Raw genomic sequence first — 12,340 nt, forward strand, 5'->3', positions numbered from 1 at the left:
CTCAGATTTTTTTCCTCTCATATCATCTCCAGAAGAAAAGGGGAACCAGGGGAAAGAAGGGCAATCTGCTTAAAGGCTCGGCCTAGAGGAAATATTAATTGCACACAAAGGCTGCCAAGTTGAAGATCAAGAAGTGTCCTTGGTATTCAGAAGCCTTAGTTGTTCTGCCAGGAATCAGACTCCCAACTAAATGTGAGACTAATACAAGAAGAAAAGATAATAGTTCAGATAACTTAAGCTTCTACTCCTCTTCCTAGGGCAAAACATCAACTCAGTCCTTACTCACAATTAAAACTATGGCAAACAGGATTTAAAGAGTGTTGCAAATGAATGTGGAACCCCAGAGGAGAAAAACACCAAAGTAACATTAAACAAAATACATAAAACTTTTAACCTCAACCAGGGTTTTTCTCTCATATCTGAAGCTGATAGACTTAGAGAAGCATAGGGTATAAGGATATAATCCAGGCTTTGGTGCCCCTCAAAATGATCTTTACCCCTTTTTTGTACCATATCAACAAGCAAATCAACAGTTGAAAACTGTTTAACATAGAAGGCTAGGAATATTATATATGTTCACTACATACTGGCCTCACAGCCTATGAATTAACCTCTTTTTTTTTTTTTTTTTTTCGGTACGCGGGCCTCTCACTGTTGTGGCCTCTCCTGTTGCGGAGCACAGGCTCCGGACGCGCAGGCTCAGCGGCCACGGCTCACGGGCACAGGCGCTCCGCAGCATGTGGGATCTTCCCGGACCGGGGCACGAACCCGTGTCCCCTGCATCGGCAGGCGAACTCTCAACCACTGCACCACCAGGGAAGCCCATGAATTAACCTCTTAAAGAATAAAATCTTAGATCTCTAAGCCTCTACTATAAAATATATATAATAATTTAGTAAGTATTAGGGGGAAATATGCCTTCCTAATATGTCATAGGATGGAAATAATGAGAAAAAAAGGACTAAATTGGCTAGGATAATCTGACACAAGAAGGTCAGAAAAAAATAAAAAATAAAAAATCTAAAAATATAAATAAAACTTAACACTACAATCCACCTATAACCTCTGAAAAATCTCTTAGACCATCAATCTGGTATTTTTTCCACAAAGAATCTATCTTTTAAAATTCTAGCTTATTTTCTAATTTGTCTACTAGAGTAGAATTTTAAAATACAAAAGCTAGAGACTACAGCTCAAAAAGATGCTACATAAATGCCAAACATTTAATGTCCTCAAATAAATATTAAATAAATGCTATAATATCTTAACATGGAAAATCAAAAAACTTTTAAAATATTTGCCTTTCAACGTAGTTTAGCAAAATTTCAGCTTCTTTTGCCTTGCCTGGGTCATCTTCAAGTACTTCCCTCAACAATGCCTTGTTCACCTGTAAATATTGAAAGCACCACTGGATGATATTTAAGGTTATCAATCAATAGAAAATAACAAACATATAAATGTTTAATACCAACAACTTAATGCTATAGTTTCTAATAGCACCAACCTCTTCCTAAACTGAGTAGCTTCCCCATCCCTTTCTTCCTTATTTTCAGGTACATTTTCAGGTATTCTCTCCTTGGCTAACCAAGTCTACTCTTTACCAATTATTTGTCAGCTGTTGAAGGAAGAAGCCCACAGGGTAACAGAGACCTAACAGAAGTAAGTACATTTTTACTTTCTTTAAACTCAGCCTAGGAAAATACCCATTCTTTAGCTTTCTGGGGAAAAAAAAATGTTTTCCATTATTCATGTTAATTAAAAAATATAGATCATCTACCGTGTAAATCTTTATTTTTCTGAATGTGCTCCATGAAGTCTTGAAATGATCTGCTCATATCAGATTTTACCCACAAAGTAAGTGCCTGTGAAATAATCTGCAGTCTTTGATGACTATAAAGATAAAAAACATTAACAATATACTGAACCTAAAATCAAATAGTGGAATATTAAAATAAACACAAATAAAAGCTTCAAACTGTAAAAAATATATATTCAACTTTCATACCGAAACTGTAATTCATTGTTCAGATTTTCAGCTAAATCTCGCCGTTCTAATACCACAATCATTTCCTCATCTAAATCTGCCTTCCTCTGAGCTGGTAAATATTTTTCTGACATAAGTTGCTCAATTTCTGCATACTTATCTTCAAGATGTTTCAAGTATTTAGTGAGAGCATCTAAACTGACAGATTCTTGGAGAGTCATGCCTAAGGGAAAAGGGAACAAATCAAACAAGCCAAGCCACGTGTGGGACTCTTGTGCTGAAACAGCAAGTCTTAGCAAAATAGGTCAGATGGTTGACTATGTTAAGAAATAATTAAGAAATTGTAGCATGAACTTGAAGATTACTGAACATAAACAGAATCAGCATATATTTCTAAGTGGCTGGTAGTTTTAAACAAATCATCAATGAAGACTTAGTGAAGACTGATTGTCCAAACCTTAGCATTTTAAGAAAAAAAATTTTAATGACCACATCACCACATCTTGCAAACCCCTAAATATCGATCTTATTCAGTAACACCAAGAACTTCTGCCTAATAATTCAGGATTCCTGTTCAATGATTTTTCCCTAACCAAACCTTCCATTAGTCTACTACAACTAACCCCAGGGTAATCTGCTTATTCTCTCCAATGAAAAGTTTATAAATGCCTGCCAAATCTTCAGTCCTTTCTCCCTCGGTCATTGTCCCCTCTATTCATTATTCATAACTGCCCCCCCCATACACACACACTTCAAATGACTTTCATTCTCATTCAGACCAATTGTTGCCTTTAAAGGCACACCTCAAAATTCTCTTCAAGAAAACCCCTGGGGCTTCCCTGGTGGCGCAGTGGTTGAGAGTCCGCCTGCCGATGCAGGGGACACGGGTTCGTGCCCTGGTCCGGGAAGATCCCACATGCCACAGAGCGGCTGGGCCCGTGAGCCATGGCCGCTGAGCCTGCGCGTCCGGAGCCTGTGCTCCGCAACGGGAGAGGCCACAACAGTGAGAGGCCCGCATACCGCAAAAAAAAAAAAAAAAAGAAAAAAAGACACCCCCCCCGGATTAACCCTAATTAATTTCAATCATTCCCTTACACCCTGAATCCCTTCAGCATTTAATCAATTTGTCAGCTATTTTGTACTTATTCATATGTATCTTATTTGTAGTCTGCTAGTCATAATTTTATACTTGAAAGTGAATCTAGTCCCTGCTTCAACCAATCATAGGATGATCATTCAACCTCAGTTAAAAATCCTCTGGTGTGGGGTAGCTCATTATCTCAAGACATAGCTTCTTCCATTGAAACCAAACCTGACTTCCTAAAATTTCCACTTATTGATTCTGCCTCTGGATAAACACTAGTTGGAATTTTGAAAAGTTTTTTTTTTTTGCGGTACGCGGGCCTCTCACTGTTGCGGCTTCTCCCGTGGCGGAGCACAGGCTCCGGGCGTGCAGGCTCAGCAGCCATGGCTCACAGGCCAAGCCACTCCGCGGCACGTGGGATCTTCCCGGACCGGGGCACGAACCCGTGTCCCCGGCATCGGCAGGCAGGCTCTCAACCACTGCGCCAACAGGGAAGCCCTAGAATTTTGAAAGGTTTTGAATGCAGTTATCTATTCTCAAAGTCTTTCTTTACTCCAGGATGTATATTTGTAATTCCTCTATCCATTCATCATACAAATCTCTCAATATTCTGGAGGAATTCCAGGATATACTCCTATGTCTTAAAATGTGGCTTGGCTGAAAATGAGGAACCAGTGAATGCTGACATCAATGTGAATCAACAATATTCACCAGAACTTAACGTACCACAGTTTTTTTTTACATATTCCATGGGTTCTCAAACTTTATAAAATGCATCAGAAAAACTTGGAGAACTTGTTAAAACACTGACTGCTGGGCTCCACCACCCGACCCCGACTCTCATCCCTGGAATTTCTGACAGAGTAAATCTGCAGCAGGACCAAAACAATTGCATTTCTAACAGGTTCCCAGGTAATGCTGATGTTGATGTAGGAACCACACTTTAAGAGCCACTGTACTATACTTTATATAATCCAGCCAGACTGGAACTCTTTTAATCGTTTAGGGTTAAGTTTTCTCATTCCCTTGTATGTACCTAGAGGCCAGACTAAAGCTGTTTGTAAAGTCTGGCTAAAGTCCCGGTATACTTGGAAGATGTATACATGGTAAAACATATATATTAATTTGTGTAACTGGAAACAGTTGGAAATTCTTTCAAATATTTTAAACAAAATACTGTACCTGGAATAGGTTTTGAAGGATCTTTGCAGAAAATACAATATTGTTCTTTTGTGTCATACTCTGCCCTAAGTTGTTTCATTTCATCTATCTGCAATTGAATCTTTGAGGAATTATTTTCAATAAGGCTCATCCTGAAAAACAGAAAGGCTTTTTTATGTTTCTTTCAATGAATTATTTAATCATACAATTCAAAGTAAAACAGGTTAAATTATTACTTTAATTTGGCTAATTATCATTTTGTACCATTATGAACGTAGACAGAAGTTTACAAAAAAATGCCTAGGAAGTTAACTAACCTCACAAGTGAGGAACAATTTTCTTTCAAAGCATCAATAAAATCTTATACTGCCTATGATTCGTAACCTTATTGGAAATTTGTAAGTATTAAATATAATAATCTAGCCACAAAGTACTATGTCTATTCCCTTTAGTTGAAAATTACCTTTGCAATTAAAAAATTATTTTTGTTAAGTAATCGTATTAGTTTCCTATGGCTGCTATAACAAACTACCACAAACTTGGTGGCTTAAAACAGCAGAAATCCATTCTTTCACAGTTCTGGAGGCCAGAAGTCCAGTATTAGTATCAGCGGGACAAAATTTGTGTTTTTAGGATTGTGCTTCCTCTAGAAGCTCTAGGCGAGCATCCATTCCTTGCCTCCTCCAGCTTCCGGGGGCTGCCAGCCTTCTGTGGCTGCATCACTTCAGTCTCTGCCCCCGAGGTCATGGTGCTTTCTCCCCTTGTGTCTGTATCAATGCTCCCTCTACCTCTCTGTATAAGGACACTTGTGATGATATTTCGGACCCACCTGGATAATCCAAGATAATCTCCCTAGCTCAAGATCCTTAATGTAATCATATCTGCAAAGACCCTTTTTCCAAATAAAGTAACATTTCCAGATTAGGACCTATTTCTTTGGGGACCATTATTCAGCCTACTCTATTAATTTTGATTCTAGAACTAGAGGAATGATAGCATTTTGAGATAAAACTGAGTTCATCCAGAAATGGAGGTTTTAAAGACCAAGAAGTAAATAAAAACTTCTTTTAAGCATTATTTGAAATTTACTTCCTAGTTTATCACCAATATTTTGGCCCAGGGAGGAAATAATAGATTAAAATCAGTTAGCTACATAAATGTTACAGGATTTTTGGCAAATTAAAAACAAGTTTGTCAGTAGATAACCGCTACCTAAGTCTGATTACTATATAGAGTTCTTGGTAACTACAGATGGCTCAGAGTAGGAGCTTGCAGTATTTATGAAAGAGGGACTGTGGAAATAAAATATCCTTGGCTTTCATCCAAATAGTTATGCTTTAGGAAGAAAGACATGTTAAAAGTAAACAGACTTTCGAAAAAATTGAAAGCAGGGACTCAGACAGATACTTGTACACGAATGTTCATGGTGGCACAAGTCACAATAGCCAAAGGTGGAAAAAACTCAAGTACCCATCAACTGATAAGTAGATGAAATATGGTACATACAAACATGGAATATTATTCAGCCATAAAAAGGAATTAAGCTCCAGTACATGCTACAACATGGATGAGAAGGTATCCAGTCGTTGCTCCTATCCACAGCTACTTTTATGATCTCTTTATCTTTGACAATTTCACTACAGTAAATCTAGTTGAGTACTTATTACTTACAATGGGATTCTTTGGTCTTCCAGAATCTGTGAATTGATATCTTTCACCAGTTCTAGAAAATTCTCAGCCATGCTCTCTTCAAATATTGTCTCTGTCCCATATTCTCTTCTCTTTGAGTTGTGATTAGACATAATAATATAACTTTCTCACTCTGTCCTCCATGTTTTTTTTTATAATAGCTTTATGGAAATATAGTTCGTATACCTTAAAATTCACCCTTGTAAAGTATACAATTCAGTGAATTTTAGCATATTCAAAGAGTTGTGCAAATACTACCATTTCTAGTTCCAGAACATTTCATCACCCCCAAAATAAGCCCTGGATCTGTTAGCAGTCTGCTAAGCAGAAGACAATTTTCCATGCAGTCCTCAAAGGTGGAGCAGTTTACCTCTTGTTCACTCTTCAAGGGTGTAGCCCTTTATCATCCCAGCTTTATATGGGGAGGATTTCCCAGTAGACTACACCCCTTGGACAGATAGATTCTGGGCTCTGTCTTTTGTACCCCTGTGCTACAGACTAAAAACTAAAGCTTATGGCCACGAGTTTTAATAAACGCTTTCAGGGTCAAAGAAGCTTTAGTGCTTCTCTATCTTTTGTCTTCTGTTATGATTTTGCCCTAATATTTCTGTCACTACCCTGTCAGCTTCCTGTTACTTTTGGAAAAAAAATTTTTTACCATCTTATGTAGCATATTGCCCCAATAGGAAGATCTATCCCAACATCTAGCAAGCCACATTACCAGAAGTGGAGGTCAAATTTTACATAATTTTCCACGTTGACTTGAAATTATCTATAAGAATAATTTACCCATCAATTACCAAATGGAACACTGAAAATCTGAGACTACTTAACAAGAGTGAGCATTTTATCCTCTCCCAGTAGGTTATTTACCTTTGTGCATCAGAGCATTAAGTGCTCTATTTCAGATGGTAATCATGAAATTGTACTATTAAACCTTCCATGCAAGAAATCACCTGGAGCAATTATCTGTATCCCTCATTTTATGATACTACAATGTGCCTCCAATTATCCTAAGAGATATTATAAAATTCTCAAACAGAATTAGTATTATTTTTCAAGTAAAAATATAGTAATTTCAATAGGAAGGGTAACATAAAAACATGGCTTTAAAATAAAATTGAAATTGAAAAAGACTAAGAACCACTGGTTATAGTTACAATGGCTAGTTAATATAACCAAGTAACAATTATCACCTTTTGGGCTACTTACTAATATACTTACTTTGCTTTAAGTTGAGTTATTCTTTTCCTGTGATATACCAATGTTGTGGGCTCTCCTGCCAAAACTTTAAGTTTTCCATGAAGATAAAATGCAGTTCTTTGGCTTTTCTTTATTGTCTCAATAAAGCCATCGTATTCTTTTTTGATTGAAGTAAGAATGGATTTGTATGCAGTGACATACTCTATTAAAATATGATTTTTCTAGAAGACTATGGATCAAAAGACTTGCAAATATAGATTATAGTTTTTTTTAATGAAACATGATGGGCAATTAGAAATCTAAAATTTTACAAATTTGAGCTTGCATTCATATGCAAATACCACTATTAAAGACAGTTAATTGTTACTGAATATATGCTCTTTTTGAATCATTACAATCCTGTGAGCTTAAACATGAGGAAAAAAACATGTTTTTTGCTCTACTAGGAATTAACACATACATTATATGAGGTCAGATAAAACCAATACCAGATCTAATTATCCCAATTCTGGATCTCTTAAATACTATTACATATCGCCCCTCATTACCTCCAAGTCTAGTCTCTGACTTCATTCAGACCTTAAAATCCTGGACTCCCTTCACTTCCGTGTTTTTCTAACCCATCTGCTCCTACTAGCTGATCAATACTCTCAATTCCAAACTGCATTTCTAATCCCAAGATGTCAAGTGCAACTGGAGAAAACCCTTCATACCTTACATTCATGGTTTACAATGGTGTTTAAGAACATAATATCTCTGGAACGATAATGGAAGAGAATAGAAACCTACAGAGAAGGAAAGGAAAACAGAAACCTACAGAGAAGGAAACCTACCTATCTCTGGATTGATAATAGAAGAAAATAGAAATCTACAGAGAAGGAAAGGGAAGTAGGGTCTAAGATGAGAAGGACCAGACTTTCCACTGTATACTCTTCTTACTGGTTCTTTAACTTTTCTTTTCTTTCTTTTTTTTTTTTTCTGGTTAATCCTGTGTAGGCATTACCCATACAAAAAAACAATAATAACTAAGGAGCACTTTAAAGAAGTTAAAAAACAAAAAAAGTTAAAAATAATTTATGGTTGCCAAATTCTGCTCACAAGGATTTTGGAAGGTGTCGAGGCATATAAAGAATAGATGTGATCAATCCACAGTTTTCTCTGAAAGATACAATTACGCTTTCTACCCTTACTATATCTCTAGTCTCTGGTATATCACACTGTTAGCTAGAAAATACCTGGAAAAAATCATCCAGGAAGACATCTGGTCTATCAAGAAATGGTATAAGGAGGGGAGTTCCCTGGTGGCCTAGTGGTTAGGATTCGACGCTTTCACTGCCGTGGTCTGAGTTCAATCCCTGGTAGAGGAACTGAGATCCTGCAAGCCATGCGGCCAAAAAAAAAAAAAAAATGGTATAAGGAGATAACTGATCAATGCCAAGCACCAGGAAAGGATATCTTTTTGACATGACCATACTACCTATCCACCCAAAGGACTGCCACCCAGCAACTTTCAATAAAATTGAGGTCATTAATCTGTGGTCTTCCAGATTAAATACCCCACGGTTCCTGGCCATCCTCCACTCCACAAGCCTCCATGATGTGCTGCAACAATTCAAGACAACTCAGATATGTTAATGGATAGAAAACAGACTTGTAGTAACATCATGATCAGCTCCCATATGGGTTTGCTAGAAGAAATAGATTTCAGAACACCCATAGGAATCTTTCAGAATGCACAGAAAATGCATTAAAGGAGGGAAACTTGTATGCCAGAGGTAGAACAGTTTTGCTTGGTCCACAAAATATTTTAAAATTTAGGAAATTTCGCCCAAAACCCAAATTTTCAGCTTCTCTTGAAAACTGAAAAATCTACCAACGTGGAACCCCCATTCCTTAATGGCAGTAATCAGCTGGAGCTTCAGATTGGATTGGTTTTTCATTTTACCACAGTCCCCATGATTCCTTATTCTGTTAAAGCCAGTACACTTAACTCTTTTATATGACCTTCTTGGCCTCTAGGGATTCAAGTTTCAGACTCTGGTATTAAGGTTTCCATTAACCCCCCCCCCCCCCAAAACAGAGCCATCCTTACCAGGTACAGGGATCTGAGGGAGAGGAGGAATGGTATCCATTCCACCTCAGCACCTACACACGAATATAGACTTTTTTTTTTTTTTTTTTTTTTCTTTTTGCGGTATGCGGGCCTCTCACTGTTGTGGCCTCTCCCGTTGCGGAGCACAGGCTCCGGACGCGCAGGCCCAGCGGCCATGGCTCACGGGCCCAGCCGCTCCGCGGCATATGGGATCCTCCCAGACCGGGGCACGAACCCGTATCCCCTGCATCGGCAGGCGGACTCTTAACCACTGCGCCACCAGGGAGGCCCGAATATAGACTATTTGTACAACACGCTACCTGGATGCAAAAGGCCAGTCACTTTCCAGAGTCCAATTACCTCCATAATTCACCCGTATCTGTTGAAGCTCACTCTTCCTAGCTTTGGTTTTCTTTGCTTACTAAGTCCTTTGCTTATTAAGTCCTTGGCTCTCTCTGCAATGTACCCTCAACTCTTGTCACACAGCCTCAGGTCCTCCTTGCTTTGATTTAGGCATGGTTCTCTAGGCCAAATCCTCTATCTTTGATTTTAAACAGAATTTGGTATTTGTTCTCTGGTTCTAAGTACTCAGAGATGCAAGCTGACACTTTCGTCTTTTGCCCAACCAGATCCTTCCAAGAGAGAAGGAAGATTAGAGAAGGCAGGCATTAATAGTTTATTAACAATCAAATGTGTTGGAATAACATGAAAATGGAAAGGCAGATTATCTTATTGAGAAGCTAGAATAAAAGTTTCTCTAAGTACCAAATGATTTTTATTTCAGATCCCCTCTCAGTCCTGAAGAATAGGATACTTCACAATGTACAAATGTACAATTTATAACTGTACAATGTACAAACAGTCCAAATGGAAATCCTGGGGGGTAGGGAGAAAAGGACTAAAGATACAGAAATTATCTTTTATTTAATTCCATGTCTTTTCTCTAAGAATTAAATTTACCAAAGCTCCTCCAAAATGACTTCACTATAACTATACTAATTTAAAGCAGAGAGCTCTTCATGTAAGAAAACTTCTGACAAGTGTTAGCATTTGGACATGCAAAGATAAGTATGTTACAATCATGATAACTTTCCTTTGCTGATTTCACACAAGTAGAGTCTCAACATGATTCTTGATATTTATAGAACCTATTCAATACACTACCTTCACTATCTTTAAATATTCACCTAATACAGTCCTTAATGACTAAAACACCAAAACAATTTCATTGATCATAACAACTTATAAAATGAAGCTAATCTGCCAGTTCCAAAAGACAGATTTTACAGATGACTTAAAGGAAGAAAAGAGTCTTTTTTTCCATTTTATACTTTTATGGATATGCATCAATTTTCTTAATTCCACTTGTAGGTATATATCACTACTTTGTGTTCACTTTTCCTTAGAGTGAGGCACTATATTTTTATTTAGAGGAGAAATAAGACTCAGTGTGTAATGTTTAAAATTTAAACAAAACACTGAGTTCCTATTTTGCCTATGGCTGTTTTACTCAGAGACCAATAGTTTACAGAAGTCTTCACATAGGTAATTATTTCTTCTAGGGAGAAAAGAGTGCTGACTTCACTGATTTTACTGTCAGGGCATCTTACGTGGGTAAAAAAAAAGTGAGATAAAAAAATGAGGATCAGTGGCCATATTGCAATTGTTTTTAAGGAAAAGCAGGTATTTCTAAAACCTTGAAAAGCAAAATCAAATGACACATAAAGCCGCAGCATTTTCTGACCTCCATATTTCCAACATTCAGTGCAGTTAAACTCCTTGTTTACCATGCCTATCTAGACCTCTAATCTACAAGGAGTCTCAATTTAATATGCTAGATCAAATCTAAACCAAGATTTTAATTATACCACAAACCAACCCAAAACAACAAAGAACTACCAGGTTCGTGCTTCAGGCCAATTCCTAACAAATCAGATAATGATTTGAGATGGAAGGTCAAAATGACATTAGAGGGCACAGCTAGGTTGTTGTTCAAAAACTGATAGCCTGCACTTAAGCTACAATAACTGAAACTCTCATTAACTGTCTAGTAATATAAATCCAGCATTGCATTTTCCCCATTCATCCCTTTCTGACAAATTGGATGAACTTCTCAAAACTGACAAATGGAATGCAGTCAAACAAGCAGTGGTGTTACTAAGGCAGGAATATTAGTTGTCAAGATAGACCATTTCTACTACATAAAAACTCTGTTGTCTTAAAGCATTACGATACCTTATCAAAAACGTTTCGGTATATGATGTAATATTCATCAGCAGGTCCTTCCTCATTACAGCCCACTCTTTCAGTTTCTGTAATTATGTATCTTTGCATTCTTTCCAAAAATTCCTTGTCACTTCTACTAATGATAGGAGGGAGAACTGCATGTTTATTTATTTCTTGGACGGACATATGTCACAGTCTGCACACCTGTTCACCAGAGAAAAGTCTTGACTTGCTTTTGCAACAAAGCCAAAACTTTGATAAGCCTGAAAGAAAAAGACTATCAATTAATCTAAAGCTTAAAATAAATTAAGTCGGGCTTCCCTGGTGGCGCAGTGCTTGAGAATCTGCCTGCCGATGCAGGGGACACGGGTTCGTGCCCCAGTCTGGGAAGATCCCACATGGCGCAGAGCGGCTGGGCCCGTGAGCCATGGCCGTTGAGCCTGCGCGTCCGGAGCCTGTGCTCTGCAACGGGAGAGGCCACAACAGTGAGAGGCCCGCGTACAGAAAAAAAAATAATAAATAAATAAATAAATAAATAAAGTCAAATATTGATCTAAATAAAATGTCTATTTGTTTCAGAAAAAAAAAGTCTCATGGATCTCTGAAATAAATATTCCAACCTATTAATTAAAATGTCTGATCATTCTACTACCATGTGCTATACTATACCTCTGGGATAGAATACCAGTCAATAAAGAACTCATTTCTTACTAAACAAGTATATGTATCATATGATTGAATGGTTTCTTTAACTCAACACTTTCTAACAGAAGGTTTATTAGCATTTTCTTTATTTGTTTCATGTGGGAAAACTAGTTTGGAGGCCTCCTGATGAAGCAAACAAGGTCAAATATTTCTCTACACATGTACCTACCTGGCCCAGTCACAGTTATCCAACACA

At 37.5% G+C, this 12,340-nt stretch overlaps 1 protein-coding gene across 1 annotated transcript in view; it reads right to left on the bottom strand.

Moving 5' to 3' along the window:
• The window catches only part of CLHC1 (clathrin heavy chain linker domain containing 1), a 32,814-nt gene extending 21,155 nt beyond the window's left edge, over positions 1 to 11,659 (bottom strand). The window contains 7 exon segments of the mRNA XM_060116653.1: positions 1,302 to 1,366; positions 1,368 to 1,387; positions 1,778 to 1,890; positions 2,006 to 2,207; positions 4,251 to 4,381; positions 7,143 to 7,342; positions 11,449 to 11,659. Of these exon segments, the coding sequence (XP_059972636.1) occupies positions 1,302 to 1,366; positions 1,368 to 1,387; positions 1,778 to 1,890; positions 2,006 to 2,207; positions 4,251 to 4,381; positions 7,143 to 7,342; positions 11,449 to 11,625 (908 nt within the window). The 5' untranslated portion in view covers positions 11,626 to 11,659.
• Between the last annotated feature and the right edge of the window lie 681 nt (positions 11,660 to 12,340).

Source organism: Mesoplodon densirostris, chromosome 14 (assembly GCF_025265405.1).
Source record: "Mesoplodon densirostris isolate mMesDen1 chromosome 14, mMesDen1 primary haplotype, whole genome shotgun sequence".
In the NCBI taxonomy this organism is placed as follows: Eukaryota; Metazoa; Chordata; class Mammalia; order Artiodactyla; family Ziphiidae; genus Mesoplodon; species Mesoplodon densirostris.